The following is a 17,018-nucleotide window of genomic DNA, read 5'->3' as shown; positions in this document are numbered from 1 at the left end:
CATTTCGCGGAGACAGCTGTGTATAGCGAGAGAGAGAGCGAGAGAGAGAGAGAGAGACTCACTGTTTAGTTGAAACGTCCAGGGCAGGAGAGCTTGATAAACGTGTGTATATTCCAGACCACTGTCCACTGTCTCCAGACTGCATCCGCCATATAGCTTGTTAGCCAAGTGTTAGCTTGTTAGCACAACACAAGTACATTCCTTTGTCCATTTCCGCTCGAACAGACTGCAAACTACCTGGCGTTCTATCGCCATGCTCTAAGACAAACTCTAACCTTAACACTTTGGTTGCCTTGGGTTAAATTAATGATATACCATAGATTGCCAGCGCTATTTGTCTATGGAGAAAGTCCCCTTCTTTGCAGGGCTATAACTTTTTAAATTCTATTGCTACATTGCCATTATTAGGGCCCATTCAAAGTCCTATATGTATTGTTCATTGTGTAGCAACGTTAAACTTTTTCATTCACATATTCATAGTAAAGTATGGTCTAATGTATAAGTATGTTTTCATCTCTTTCTGCAACTTTCTCCAGAACGTGATATATAGCCCCAAATGCATTATATTGATGATGAAATACAGTTTGATGGCAATCAGCGCGATATAAAAAATTCCAACTAGACGTACTTCTAGAAGTTACTACACGTCATCTGATGTTGACCGGATGGGCGAGGGGGCGTTTATAATTCCGTGGGCAGCGTTATACCAATCATCTAATGTGGGTCAAATGTTGATAAAAGCAGTTAGTATCGAAGATGGTAACGTTACACGCTGAAACTCACCCCAGTCTCCGCGCGCCGTTGGGCGATCATCGTCGAGTAGAAATGTTATCATTATGGGATATATTATTACCCGGTCCATCTCCAGCTTGTATAATGGTATATACGTCCAAATCATGTTGTTTATCGAGTTATTGGCAATCGATCGCTATGTAGAGTGACGAGCTAGAGTGCCGGAACCTATACCGAGTGGCCGGAAGTAATAGGGCCGACCAGCAAAACCTCTACTGCGCTTCCTGTTAAGCGGTTGCGCCGATCGGCCACCAGATGGCGCTCCTGAACCGCCAGAGAGCTCAGTGGGTCCTGCTGGTGGATATCAGGCCAGCGGAGGGGGAATATGAATCCGATTCCAGATTTTTGAAATATTGATATAAGGACGCTGTACAGCGTCCCCCGGCAACTTTAGCATGGCCAGCAATGACGCTGTAAAGCGTTTTTAGGCAGTCAAAGTGTTAACCAACTTTGAAAGAGTGCCTAAGCTTAACAGTCTAAAGAACTTGCAGTCACGGCACGCTCGTCTAAGACAAACAGCTGCCTGCATCATTCTCACAACAACACAACTATCTCCACCGACCAACCTAGGAATAACCTAGAATTGGAACATTAGAAATTGGATTCGGCCAATCAGAGATCGTCTCTGTGAAATTCTGCTACGGAAAAAAATACTGGCGTCGGCCAATCAGAGAGCGTCTCCGCGAAATGCGGCTACAGAAATTCTTGACGCTACTGGCTAGACCGCTTCAAATCGCGCCCGGATTCCAACATAATAGTCATATTTCAATGCACAACGCGTTATGCACTGATTGGCTGTGACGGATACAGCGATCAAACTGTGACGCGCACTCAGAGCGCTGTCGCGTCTTGCCCGGGCCGAGAAATATGAAAAAATAAAAAAAACGTGATGTCACTTCCTGCTCAGGAAAACGAGTGTTTTTTAATTGCGATAATAACGTTATATTGTGCATTGGAAATACAAACATACTTAAAATGAGTAAATATTATTCATTTTAAACATGTTTATATTATTTATAGGGCTATAAAACAAAAAACTAAAAAGTTTTATTTTCTTCTTCTCTGATTTAACAGCAGGTCACCTGCAGGTGGGTCGGCGCCCGTGCGCCCCTAGTGGCAGAGCCGCCACTGGGTCAGAGAAACATCAATTTAGTGTCAAAATCTCCCATAGCAACTGATCATACTGGTCTCATTCATTCGATTACATTTGAAAGCTTCCTGTATTATGATACTAACTTGACATCTCCTGTCAATGAACCACACCCGCAACATACTTTGGGTTGGCTGTGCTCAAAGAGAGGGTGCACTGAAACATTTGTTATAACAAATCAAATCATACATCTGAAGCTGAAAAATTATAATTACTGATGCACAGCTGTGTTCCGTGACAGGTTCTAACCAGACCTAAAGCCAACACTACAGTGGTTCTGACAGCAGGGGTTCGGGGACCACCAGTGTGGTAGAACAAAATGACACCTTGTTCATCATTTTGTTCTAAATTCATCAACAACAGCCCAACGTCACATTTAGGAGGTGTATCATTTATGCATGCTTTACCATACGTATCATGTTATGATTTTGACATTTTCGGATTTCCATTATTATGTTGAAATGTATTTATTTTTGCATTTGTTCCCTTCATGTCATTGTTTTCTGTATCCATCCCTTATGTGTTTGTGGTTTTATGTTGTATGTTTTTTGTCTCAGATGTCCCCACCTCACCACCGCCTCCACCCACCACCACTCCCCCTCCCCCCACCCCTCCAGACACCACTGCTCTGTTAGACTCCCATGACCCCACAGGCACCAGCAGAGAAGGTACAGTAGCGCCACCCTACCACCACCCACACACCCTCACCCCTCTACTCACTAACACCACCCTACCACCACCCACCACTCACACACCCTCACCCCTCTACTCACTAATACCACCCTACCACCACCCACACACCCTCACCCCTCTACTCACTAACACCACCCTACCACCACCCACACATCCTCACACCCTCACCCCTCTGCTCACAAACACCACCCTACCACCACCCACCACCCACACACCCTCACCCCTCTGCTCACAAACACCACCCTACCACCACCCACACACCCTCACCCCTCTGCTCACAAACACCACCCTACCACCACCCACCACCCACACATCATCACCCTCTACTCTAGCCCCTTTCGTGACTGTGATGCACCGAGTGAATCCACAGTCACTTGCTCCTCAATAGGAAACCAACATATGTTGACCATGAAGGACTGGTTCTGGCCGAACCGTTCGTTATACAAGTATCACAGAGAAATTTCAACGGTACTCACAGTTGCACGAGGGTTTCGGACAAAAATACGGGATGGTTTGAACGCTCTGCGTTGCTAATAAACATTTTAAATATTTTTTATAAACTGGTCAACACGGCTCAAAGCGCCATTATTTCCGGCGTTGGCTGCCTGGTGCGCCTGTGCTGTGATCACAGCGCATGCGCATCATGCACCCAACGCCGGAAATAATGCAGTGTTGACCAGTTTATAAAATATATTTAAAATGTTTATTAGCAACGCCGAGCTTTCAAACCATCGCGTATTTTTGTCCGAAACCCTCGTGCAACTGTGAGTACCTTTGAAATTTTGCTGTGATACTTGTATAACGAACGGTTCGGCCAGAACCAGTCCTTCATGGTCAACATACGTTGGTTTCCTATTGAGGAGCAAGTGACTGTGGATTCACTCGTGCATCACAGTCACGTAAGGGGCTACCTCTACTCACAAACACCACCCTACCACCACCCACCACCCATACACCCTCACCCCTCTACTCACAAACACCACCCTACCACCACCCACCACCCTCACCCTCTACTCACAAACACCACCCACACATCCTCACCCCTCTACTCACTAACACCACCCTACCACCACCCACTACCCACACATCTCTGTTACGAACAGGGGTGGCAATGAAGGGAGGAGAACACAGTTGCAGACAAGGAAGAGAGAACCGAGACAGAGACGAAGGGTGATACTTGATGAAGGGAGCTTTACTGAGTAATCCAAAATACAATACAAACGAAAGGCACTAGTACTAACAAAACAACGAAGGAAAACAAGAAAACGACAGGGGTAGACAGGCATGAACTCACTTGACGACAACGGGGAAGACAGGCACGACACGGGGACAACGAGGAGACAATGACGCCACAATAACTCGACCAACCAACAAGCAATATATACTGAAACCAATTAACAATCACAACAGCTGGGGAACATAGAACCAAACAATAATCAAAACAACAGGAAGATGAACTAGGCGATACAAAACACAGGAAAGAATACCAAACACAAGGAACAACCTACACAGACAACACTTGTAACAAATAACCTACTTGTAATAATAATATATTTCTAATGCAATCAGATAGCATCTTAACTGACTGCATTAACTGCAGGTGAGCACCAGGTGGAGCCATGACCCCACCATCAACCCCCTGTGTGGGGCAGTAACTCATATTGTTTCTAATGTCAATGTGGGGTTGCCTCTCCCAACCCTGGACAGGTCTGGGAGTGTAACACATCTCCACCCTGAAACTTGGGTGCTACAGTCTTAGTGCATAGTAGTAACAACATATTAGTATAGTAGGTAGTAATATAGGCAAAGAAGATTATTTAGTGGCAAAGTGTGTGATAGTAAAAGATAGTATGAAGGGTAGTTTTTTCTTCTTCTTTCACTTCAGATATTGATTGAAGAATTCTGAAGAATTTTGACGAGGCTCCAGGGTTCCTGATATGCCAAACTCACTAACTGTGGTGTGGAAAACACATACTGACTCAGTCTACAGTCAGCTGTTGCCAAGGAATAACCTACATGATCTGAAAAAGATAATTCTCCTACGCAGAGAGTTGGATGATGTTCCATGTTTCAAGTTTCAAGTTTCTTTAATAGTTGTCATACAGAAGTACAGAATACTTTTATACAAAATGCTTCTTACTGTTACGCTCCAGAGACTGTGCTAGACAAGATAAGTATCAAATAACATAGTATAGCATGTAAATTAGAAGTAGAAAATGAGGTCACAGTGTTCAGTATAGACATATGTACAATGTTCGATGCAGAATAGACGTAACTGAGTTACCATAATATACAATACTATGCAGTGTACTAATATACAATACTATATAGTGCAAAGCAGAAATGGGATGAGGTACAATTTAGGTACAATTTACAGTAAGGTGTACGAGTTGTAGTGCAATCCTTTATCAATAAATATAAAGTGTGGGGAGTGGGTGCTACAGTGTGTTTGTTTAAAGTGAGTGTGTGCTATAAAGTGTGGGGAGTGGGTGCTACAGTGTGTTTGTTTAAAGTGAGTGTGTGCGTGTGGATGTGTGTGCTATGTGCGTTTGATGGTTGTTGTGTAGTGTTCATTGTTCGTTGAGCAGCCTGATGGCCTGGGGATAGAAGCTTCTTCTGAGTCTTTCTGTGCTCGCCTTGAGACTCCGGTATCGCTTGCCTGACCGCAGCAGTTCAAAGAGGCAGTTGTTCGGGTGTCTGGAGTCCTTAATGATTCTCTTAGCCTTGCCCCTGCACCGCTTGTTGTAAATGTTCTGGAGGGTGGGGAGCCCCCCTCCAATTGTGCGTTCAGCTGAACGTGTCACTCTTTGTAGTCTGCTTCGGTCTTGTGCAGTGCTATTCCCAAACCAGGAGGTGATGTTGCCAGTCAGGATGCTCTCTATTGTACATGAGTAGAAGTTCTTAAGGATCTTCTGACTGACTTGGAACTTCCTTAGGCGCCTGAGGAAGTAGAGGCGGTGTCGTGCCTTCTTCACAACACTGTCAATGTGTGTGGTCCATGTCAAGTCCTCGGATATGTAGGCTCCGAGGTACTTAAAGCTGTGTGCCCCGTCGATGCTGAGGGGGCTGTAGTCCTTGACCCCCGACTTCCTGAAGTCCACAATCATCTCCTTTGTTTTGCTGACGTTCAGGGAGAGGCTGTTTTCCTGGCACCATCCCGCCAGGACCTTGACCTCTTCCAGGTAGGCCCTCTCGTCGTTTGCAGAGATCAGGCCCACCACCACTGTGTCGTCAGCAAATTTGATGATTGTGTTGCTACTCCGCTGAGCCACACAGTCGTGTGTGTACAGGGAGTAGAGGAGGGGACTCAGAACACAGCCCTGGGGGGCCCCTATGTTGAGGGTGATGGATGAGGAGGTGCAGTTGCCTGCTCTCACCACCTGGGGTCTGCCCGTCAGGAAGTCCAAGACCCACTGGCAGAGGTCATAGTTCAAGCCCAGGTCCCTGAGCTTGGCTATGAGTTTGGAGGGGATTATGGTATTGAATGCCGAGCTGTAGTCGATGAATAGCATTCTCACATAGTTCCCCTTCCTCTTGTCCAGGTGTGATGCTGCTGTGTGCAGCACATGGGCTATGGCGTCCTCCGTGTCATACAACTAGTAGTAAACTAACCACTGCTACTATACTAATAGTGTTTCTCTTAACATATTGAATGCATAATATTATATTATTGTTCCTTAAATTGAATAAATATATAATATCATAATATAATATTATTGTTCGCCACATATCTTTGGTCTCTTATGAATAAGAACCAAAAATACGTTGAAAAAAGTTAAATAAGAAGATTTCACGGTGTCTGTGCAATCTTGTTTATTCACTGTGTCCATGGAAACGATGATAGATGCAGCCATAAAAGGTATGATTTCTTTACACAGAAAATGTTATTTTTCTGATAACTACATAACTCAAATGTTTAGACAAGCTTAAAGTTATTTTCGCATTTTCTTTCAAACTAATTTGGTCGCAGATGTCCGGATTTGGTAGAAATCTTGCCTCTCTTGGGTAAAGGATGTGATGTAGGCTACAGACGTAGAGTTATAGCCGTTTAGCAGGCTGTGACGTACAAACGTAGAGACAGAGGTGAAGCCAATATTATTTATATATTATTTGTCACTCTCAGATAGAGGGACAGAGTGTTATTCATAGCTGAACTGAATTATAACTCTTGGCCATGTTTTGATATTAGCAAACCACTGATAAAACGTTTTATACCGATCAGTTCAGCAAACACAGCAACAGACCAGACAGAAAGTCACCTGTTCCACTGGTTTCAGCTTGAAGAGAGAATGGCGCTGCTCCGACCGGCTGCCTTTCTGTTCGCTCCGTCGAGACTGTGCTTACTTTTGTTAATATTTATAGTTTTAAGAGTTTTGTCTGTACCAACAGTAGGTGCATTTAATGTGTATGACCGTCAGTCACTTATAGACATCGGATTACGGGAAACTTACCGATTGGATTACTCACTGGATCAGCTTTCCGAACCGCAACAATGGCCTGTGGAGATTCTCAGGAAAATGGGACCAGATCCCGACCCCAGGAACAAAGGAACCAGACGGCGTGGGAAGAGAGCTGGGATCCGTAACAGGCTGAGATCCAGACGACACCGAACGCCACTACCCAGTATATTGCTAGCCAATGTACAATCAATTGACAATAAACTGGACGATATCCGAGCAAGGATTCAATACCAAAGAGACGTTAGAGACTGCAACGTTCTCTGCTTCACCGAGACGTGGTTGACGCCGGACGTCCCAGACCACGCCATACAACCGGCCGACCACTTCTTCATCCACCGCAAGGACAGATCAGCAGAGTCCGGCAAACAACGTGGAGGAGGTATCGCCTTCATGTTTAACAACAATTGGAGCGATCCAACTAACGTGAAGGAATTATCGAACCACTGCTGCCCAGACCTGGAATATATAACCATCAAGTGTCGTCCTTTCTTCCTCCCGAGGGAGTTAACGGCGATCGTCCTGATCGGAGTGTATATTCCACCGCAAGCCAGTAACAACGTCGCGCTCTCCAGACTCCACGACGAGGTAAATAGAATACAAGCGGCGAACGTTAACGCCGCCATTTTAGTGGTGGGTGATTTCAATAGCGCCAATCTGAGAAAGGTATTACCTGACTTCTATCAGCATGTGACTTGCAACACCAGAGGCGGTAACATCCTAGATCACTGTTACACGCAATTTAAGGGTGGCTACAAGGCTCATTCTGATTTGGTAAATCAGATCACGCGTCCATTTTCCTTTCACCAAAGTACAAACAGAGAATCAAAAGCACTCCTGTAGTCTCGCGAGAGGTGCAGAAATGGGATTTGACGTCAGAGGAGACGCTCCAGGCTGCGTTTGACTGCACAGACTGGAACGTGTTCCGCGACACAGATAACATTAATGTCTACACGGAGACAGTGCTGGACTATGTTTGTACTTTGGTGGAAGAAACAATCTCCACTACCAAAATGAGAGTTTACCCAAATCAAAAACCCTGGGTAGACAAATCCGTCCGTGAAGCTCTGAGAGAGCGCACCAAAGCATACAACGACGGCCTAGTGGCAGGCAACATGAATGACCACAAGGTGGCGCGATACAACGTAAGGAGGACAGTGACAGAGGCCAAACGGCGCTACAGGGATAAAATTTAACTCCAGTTTGAACAAGCTGACTCTAGAGCTATGTGGCAGGGGCTCAAAACGATGACAGACTACAAAGGCGCCTCCCTCAAACTGAACAGTGACATCTCCTTAGCAAATGACCTCAATACCTTCTATGCAAGGTTTGATGCTGGTAATAACAACACCAGCCCACAAGCCACGGCAATGGGGGGGGGGGGGGGTCTGCTGCTGATGGAGACTCAGTGTTCAGGGTAACAGAGCATGAGGTGAGGCGGACCTTTAAAAAAGTGAATATCAGGAAGGCAGCAGGTCCGGACGGCATCCCCGGCCGCGTCCTAAAAGTCTGTGCCGACCAACTAGCCCCGGTATTCACTGACATATTTAACCTGTCCTTAGAACAGGCTGTCTTCCCCACCTGCCTGAAGAAGTCCACTATTATCCCTGTACCCAAAAAATTCAAGCCTGCTTGCCTCAACGACTACCGCCCTGTAGCTCTCACCTCCATAGCCATGAAGTGCTTTGAGAAGCTAGTAAAGGGCTACATCTGCTCCTCCCTCCCCATCAACATGGACCCCCTGCAATTTGCATACCGCCCCAACAGGTCCACGGAGGACGCCATAGCCCATGTGCTGCACACAGCAGCATCACACCTGGACAAGAGGCAGGGGAACTATGTGAGAATGCTATTCATCGACTACAGCTCGGCATTCAATACCATAGTCCCCTCCATACTCATAGCCAAGCTCAGGGACCTGGGCTTGAACTATGACCTCTGCCAGTGGGTCCTGGACTTCCTGACGGGCAGACCCCAGGTGGTGAGAGCAGGCAACTGCACCTCCTCATCCATCACCCTCAACATCCCCCCAGGGCTGTGTTCTGAGTCCCCTCCTCTACTCCCTGTACACACACGACTGTGTGGCTCAGCGGAGTAGCAATACAATCATCAAATTTGCTGACGACACAGTGGTGGTGGGCCTGATCTCTGCCAACGACGAGAGGGCCTAGCTGGAAGAGGTCAAGGTCCTGGCGGGATGGTGCCAGGAAAACAGCCTCTCCCTGAACGTCAGCAAAACAAAGGAGATGATTGTGGACTTCAGGAGGTCGGGGGTCAAGGACTACAGCCCCCTCAGCATCGACGGGGCACCGGTTGAGAGAGTCAACAGCTTTAAGTACCTCGGAGCCTACATATCCGAGGACTTGACATGGACCACACACATTGACAGTGTTGTGAAGAAGGCACGACAACGCCTCTACTTCCTCAGGCGCCTAAGGAAGTTCCAAGTCAGTCAGAAGATCCTTAAGAACTTCTACTCATGTACAATAGAGAGCATCCTGACTGGCAACATCACCTCCTGGTTTGGGAATAGCACTGCACAAGACCGAAGCAGACTACAAAGAGTGACACGTTCAGCCGAACGCACAATTGGAGGGGGGCTCCCCACCCTCCAGAACATTTACAACAAGCGTTGCAGGGGCAAGGCTAAGAGAATCATTAAAGACTCCAGTCACCCGAACAACTGCCTCTTTGAACTGCTGCGGTCAGGCAAGCGATACCGGAGTCTCAAGGCGAGCACAGAAAGACTCAGAAGAAGCTTCTATCCCCAGGCCATCAGGCTGCTAAACGAACAATGAACACTACACAACAACAACCATCAAACGCACATAGCACACACATCCACACGCACACACTCACTTTAAACAAACACACCGTAGCACCCACCCCACACACTTTATAGCACACACTCACTTTAAACAAACACACTGTAGCACCCACTCCCCACACTTTATATTTATTGATGAAGGATTGCACTACAACTCGTACACCTTACTGTAAATTGTACCTAAATTGTACCTCATCCCATTTCTGCTTTGCACTATATAGTACTGTACATTAGTACACTGCATAGTATTGTATATTATATGGTAACTCAGTTACGTCTATTCTGCATCGAACATTGTACATATGTCTATACTGAACACTGTGACCTCATTTTCTACTTTTCTACTTCTAAATTACATGCTATACTATGTTATTTGATACTATCTTGTCTAGCACAGTCTCTGGAGCGTAACAGTAAGAAGCATTTTGTATGAAAGTATTCTGTACTTCTGTATGACAACTATTAAAGAAACTTGAAACTTGAAACTTGAACTTGACAACGTAAACATTCAAATGGACTACATTTAATTTCCGGTTAGCGAGGCAATAATAGCAAACACTGCAGGAAGTCAACTGAAGTCCAAGCTGGTGCCTGGCAAGTGGCAACATATAGTCACGAGGGATTCAAGCTGTTGCCTGGCAATATATCATCATGATGTTAGCATTGTGGGTGTGTGTGTTGGACCCAAGCGCAGAATGGAAGAGAGGAGACGGAATGCGAAGGTTGATGCTTCCAAAAATAATAATGTCTTTATTTTGTAAACAGTGGATAACTCGATGGCATGTAGCAAACAAGAAGGGTGAGACACGGAGTCTCCACAACCCGGTATGAGGAGGAAATAAAAGACGACTCAGTCTCTGCAAAAGATAATACAAAACAATAAGACTTAATGGGGAAAAACAACGAGAGAAGCCAGTCTCCAATACGGGGTAAGTTATTATTATAACACGGCACTTGATGGTGCTGCGGTCGCGCACACCAAAGTACATACACTCCGTAATAACTCCATACTAAAAAATAAGTCAGACACGATAAACAATGAACTCCAAGACGGGAGCGATAAGGGTAGCGTTTAGGGCTGGGCGATATATCGAGTATACTCGATGTATCGCGGCTTGTTCTACGTGAGATGTAGTAAATTACTATATCGTGAACATCGAGTATATGTTGTCACGTCGCGGCTGATATGAGACTTGCTTTAGTGCAGAGTGTTCCTCTCATTTCATTATAGACAGACCAGCGCGGACCTTAAATTACATGCAATTGTAATTTCATTACACAGACCAGCGCGGACCTTCAATGACATGTAATATAATTGACGTGAGCAATGGGCTAACGTTAGCTGCTAAGTTAAACCATAAATAGGCTAAGCTAACTAGCGTTAGCTCTTAGCTGCTAACCCTGGAAGCGCTCAAAGCGGACTCCACGACACTAGTTCCATTCGTGAGAAAAGGGGGTGGGTTATATTGACGACGCTTAAACAACAGAGGTTTAAAGATAACTTCATATTTATTGGTTATTCGTTTCTTGCATCCAGTTTCAATCTCCGTGTGTTCAACTTCCTGTGTTTACATTCGAGTGTGACATCATCGCCTACGGCAGCTTATAGGCTCAAAGCGCAAACACATTCTCTCTCTCTCTCTCTCGCTCTCTCTCTCTCTACATTCAATGATTTAAAGTAGCCAAACGTTACAGTATAAATACTAACTGGATAGTTGATGATATAAACATTTCATTTCATTATCTGAAATATTCTAAAATCATTAAGTCTGATTATTATTTTCTCACAGTAGTGTATATATATATATATATATATATATATATATATATATATATATATATATTAAGGCTGTCAAATATATCGCGTTAATATCGCGTTAACTCCCGATTCTATTAATGCCACTAATTTTTTTAACTCAAGATTAACTAAAAAAAGATTTCACTCAGGTGTATTATTGATGCTCTCATTGATACTATGTTTGTTTCTGAAGTGTGTGTGTGTGTGTGTGTGTGTGTGTGTGTGTGTGTGTGTGTGTGTGTGTGTGTGTGTGTGTGTGTGTGTGTGTGTGTGTGTGTGTGTGTGTGTGTGTGTGTGTGTGTGAGATATAGAGAGAGAGGGGGGTGAGAGAGATGAGGAAGGGGCAAAAGAGAAAGAGATCTGGGAGAGTGTGTGTGTGAGGGAGAGCGGGGGGGGTGTGATTAATCAGCCCTTGTGTGGGTGAATGTAACAAGTTCCTAACGTTTTCTTTCCCCTATTATTTCATGCACACTTTATTCATTGTTTTAAATTATTATTTTCTTTTAAGTTATTTTGTGCATCACTCTGTTTTGAATTTGATGCAAATTTGCAATGCATGAGGGTCATCCTTTTGTGTTAAATGGCTGCATAAAGCAAGCATTTGTTGACTTGCATGTTGATAAGAGTATTAAAACTTGGAACTTGAAAAAGATCTGTTTAAGGTAAAAAAATAAAAAAAAACGATTAATTTGCGATTAATCGCGAGTTAACTATGGACAATCATGCGATTAATCGAGTTAAATATTTTAATCGTTTGACAGCACTAATATATATATATATATATATATATATATATATATATATATATATTAGGGGTGGGACGATACATCGATCCAGATCGATACATCGATGTAATTATCAACAATCGAATCGGATCGATGCGATGTAATAAGATCGATTCATATCGATACTCTTATTTTGAAAATCCTGTGGCGAGTCTCATATCCGCCCAAGAACAACAGCAGTAGCTCCGTGTGTGTAGATGTTACAGCATAGCATTCTCCCTTTCTGTGTGTGTGTGTGCGCGTGTCTTTGGAAAGACCAGATGAGGTCAGAGGAGTCTGATGTTTAAATGTTATTTAAACATAAACAATATAATACATAATAAATGTAGGCCTATACATGATCATGCAACATCAACAAATTGTTGTAGGAACGGTTTGGGAGAGGGAGGTTGTGAGTTTTGAGTTCCAAAAGATGTAGCTTAAAGTTTAAAGCTCAATATATAAAAACGTGGCACTTTACAGTGAACAGGAGGTCTATTTGTATTAAAAACAATAGATTGATTTTCCTTTAAATGTCTGGAAGAGCTCAAAAATACAAATGTCAAATGATATTTTCATTACCTTTTTTTTGTTGATCTAAATGTTACTGATTGTGTTAAATGGGCATATGATATCATCTCATATCGATCGCAGGCACCTGAATCTAATCGTATCGTATTGTATCGTGAGAGACTTTGTGATATCGGCAAATATCGTATCGTTGTCCAAAGAATCTATATCGTATCGTATCATGATGAAACTGGTGATTCCCACCCCTAATATATATATATATATATATATATATATATTAGTGCTGTCAGGCGATTAAAAAAATTAATCTAATTAATTACAGGATTTGTAATTAATTAATCTAATTAATCGCATTTTAATCGCATAACCATTTTATGCCTGATATTCTATATTCTATAATCATATTTCAAATTGCATGTGTCCGGATGGCAGAATTCAGTACTGTATCTACAAAACCTTCTGTTTGATCATCTTCCATCTATTAATTTGCTTAGATTTTTCAGGTCTGGTCAATTTGAGCATGGTGTTATTCACAGTCAAAGATAACAAAAAAATATTGATATTCTCATTTGGTTCATTACAATTTACTCAAAATAAGATTTTCATTCAATCAATCACAGCGCAGATTGAGTGATTGAATGAAAATGTTATTAACAGATTGCAGAATGGGTACAATACAGTACGGCTCAATACACACAATTGTTAAGGGGATGCAGATCAGAGAAAGACTTTCGTCTTGTTTACATCAGGGTCCCCCATTTTCAATTCATAATGAATTGTAAGTAAGGGTGCAACTTGCACTGTGCAATTCATTCTTTGTGGATCTAGCCCACAGTATTTCTGACACTGGGAATACATTCCCTGAGATTCATAGATGTCCCTAGAATCAGATACCAAGAACATGCAAATGGACCATATTAAAAAACATCTGTAAATGTGTATTCTACATTCTTATGGAATGAATGAGATACAAAAAAAATATTATAAAAAAAAAAAAAAAAAAAAAAAAAAATTTGTAATTAATTTTGAGTTAATTTTCATAACGCGATAATTTGCTGTGTAATTAATTAATCTAATTAACGCGATAAACTGACAGCCCTAATATATATATATGTGTGTGTGTGTGTTTGGCTAAAGTGGATAGAAAACACAGTACTGTGCAAAAGTCTTAGGCACCCAATAGTTTTATATAAATTGTCTTAGATGTAAATAAAAAAAATTATTAGTGTCAGTAGACTACTCTTTGTACATTTTAATTAAATTATTTTTTAAAGCATCTTCATGGTTTAATAATGCAAACATATTTTGCAGGGACTTATTATAATCATCATATTGGCATGACTGTATGCATCAAAGGGTTAAATCAAGCATTTTTAAGTGCTTTAGAGGAAATGTCAAAATATCGTGATATGGCCAAAAAATATCGCGATATCATTTAGAGGCCATATCGCCCAGCCCTAGCGTTTAGCAAGGGTACTCACATTAATTGTCAGTGAACGACTGACAATGTGAATCAGTAAACAGGGAGGCCATATGGAGCAGGGCAAACAATACTATACTCGTGGTTGGCACGGAATGGGTTAAGTGATGTTGCGTTTCTTTTTCAAATGTAGCCCAGAGTAAAGACCCTAACCTATCAAAACAGCAGTCAAAGTGTATATTTTCAGCACTACGTTTGTTTACCAATGATTTTAACCACTTGAGCCCTAGCCCTATTTTCTGAAAATCCGTCTAAAAATACATACCTAAGTAAATGGAACATTGCTCCACTTTTACAAGGTCTATTTGCATGTGCTTGGTATCTAGGGACATCTATGGATCTCAGGGAATGTATTCCCAGTGTCAGACATATTGTGTCTGTTACTAGGCTTGAGTAAATTGTAATGAACAAAAGGAGAATATACTTTTTTTTTGACAGTGAATAACACCATGCAAAAATTTACCAGACATGAAAAGTAGCTTACTTGTTTTTATCTTTTGTATCGATCTACATTAATAGTTTTATGTATTATGGTGTGTGGACCCCAGGAAGACTAGCTGGGAGCCACAGCACCAGCTAATGGGGATCCTTAATAATAAAAAAAAGTTTAACACCCTGTGTAACTGCCCCCCCTACTGACCACCCCCTACCAAACACCCCCTCCCTGCTCTCCTCTCTTTACTAAAGGAAGCTGGGGAGCATTGGAGAAATTAAAACATAATGCAAAGGTCCTTCCACTTAGATGCTGGGTGATCTTATTGTTGACCCGTCACATTAAGTGGCTTCAGGAGAAGAATCATAGCAGCAATTTGGCATAACGTGCAGAATGGAGAAGGAGAAATCATTAGATCCTGCAGGCCGCTGTTCGGAATTACATGTAATGGTCGCTCTATTCATTATACCTCTACAGCAGAGAACACTTTAAGTAATCCTGAAGACGTACACACACACAGAAATGGTCCCACATGCATACGCACACACGCATGTATGCATACACATACACAGAAACAGTCTCACATGCACACACACATATATAAACACAAACACACACATACTGACACAGACTCTCACACACACACAAACATGCACGCAGACTCACACACTCACACACGCAGACTCCCACACACACACACAGAAACTGTCTCACATGCACACACACTTGTACGCAAACACACATAATCACACACATGTACGCACACACACACATGCTCACAGAGGAGGTGGTCTAATGGTCTAATTTGCTGAAATTTGCTTTTTATTTCACTCTACCCTATATATTCATTCTCTCCACTTCTCTTCCTGAGGGGAACAAGGTTTTCTGGACCTGGTGGTGAGACAACATTATTCTTGACTGGTCACTGTTCCTTTGTCCTTTACTGTAGCCTCCAGCTCAATAACTAAAAGAAACTCCCGCTCCACCTGAATCCAATTTAGAGCATATACCGTAAATACTGAAGTAGGAGGGGTACCAAATAACTGAACTGAACATTCAATATACAACATAATACTGTAAATACTGATGTATAAGTGAATATCTGTCTAGATTACTGACTGACTGGTCACCTCTCATCTCTGTCTAGACCAGGGGTTCCCAAACGTTTGCATCTTGGGACCCAAAAGATACATTTGGTGTCTCCCTGGGACCCTAACATACAAAAATACGTAAGAGAAGATAAGAGAGAGGAATGTAGAGGAGGGGAAGTCAGGAGAGAGGAAGGTAGAGGAGGAGGGGAGGAGATAAGAGAGAAGAAGGTACAGAGGAGAAAAGAGAGGAAGGTAGAGGAGGGGAGGAGGAGAGAATAGAGAGGAAGGTAGAGGAGGTAGATAAGAAGAAAATGGATGGTAGAGGAGAAGAGAAGAGAGAGGAAGGTAAGATAAGATATTCCTTTATTGATCCCCTTGGGGAAATGCAGGCATCATAGCAGCATGGGGGAGGGGGGGGGGGTACAGGTAGTAGAAGTAAAAGTATAGTACAGTGGAGAAGTAAAAATAAATATAGAATACAAATAGGCAGTGTAAACAATATAATTAACTCTGAGCATGCACATAATGGCAAGTAGGCAGTGTAAATAGGTCAAGGTGCAAGTTGAGGGTATGTATGCCCTCTCAGTTATATTTGCCCTACAATAAATATAGTTACAATATATAGATAATCTAATAATCGAATATCTAATCTAATATATATATAATCTAAAAATGCTAAATATATGCTCTGATGAAGTAAGTATACAGTATACACATGCGTGCAGTATCCATAAGGTATGTATGCCGTGATATACTTCATACGTTATACATTGTCCGTTTAGATAGTCCGTTTAGGTGGGAGTCAGACACACTCAGAGTGATAGAAGTTCCTAGTAGTTGGATGTCTGGCAGCGGTCCCTGCCCACTGTTGTGTAGCCTGATGGCCGCTGGTATGAAAGACTGGCCGAGGCGGTTAGTTGAGTGTCAGGGGGTATGAGTCTGTGACTGAACGTGCTTCTCATCTTGACTAGCTCATCGTAGAGGGGGTGGGAGGGATTCTCC

The 17,018-nt window shown here is 42.8% G+C and overlaps 1 protein-coding gene across 1 annotated transcript in view; it reads left to right on the top strand.

Moving 5' to 3' along the window:
• LOC311233144 (cell adhesion molecule 2-like) overlaps nt 1-17,018 on the top strand; it is a 937,635-nt gene that overhangs the window by 895,879 nt on the left and 24,738 nt on the right. Inside the window, exon 8 of the mRNA XM_084320035.1 lies at nt 2,500-2,610. Within this exon, the coding sequence (XP_084176161.1) occupies nt 2,500-2,610 (111 nt within the window). The remainder of the gene's footprint in view (nt 1-2,499; nt 2,611-17,018) is intronic.

This window comes from Notolepis coatsorum, assembly GCF_963971535.1.
Source record: "Notolepis coatsorum genome assembly, chromosome: 8".
Classification (NCBI taxonomy): Eukaryota; Metazoa; Chordata; class Actinopteri; order Aulopiformes; family Paralepididae; genus Notolepis; species Notolepis coatsorum.
Note: the sequence above shows the minus strand (reverse complement) of the source record. Positions and strands in the feature narration are given on the sequence as shown.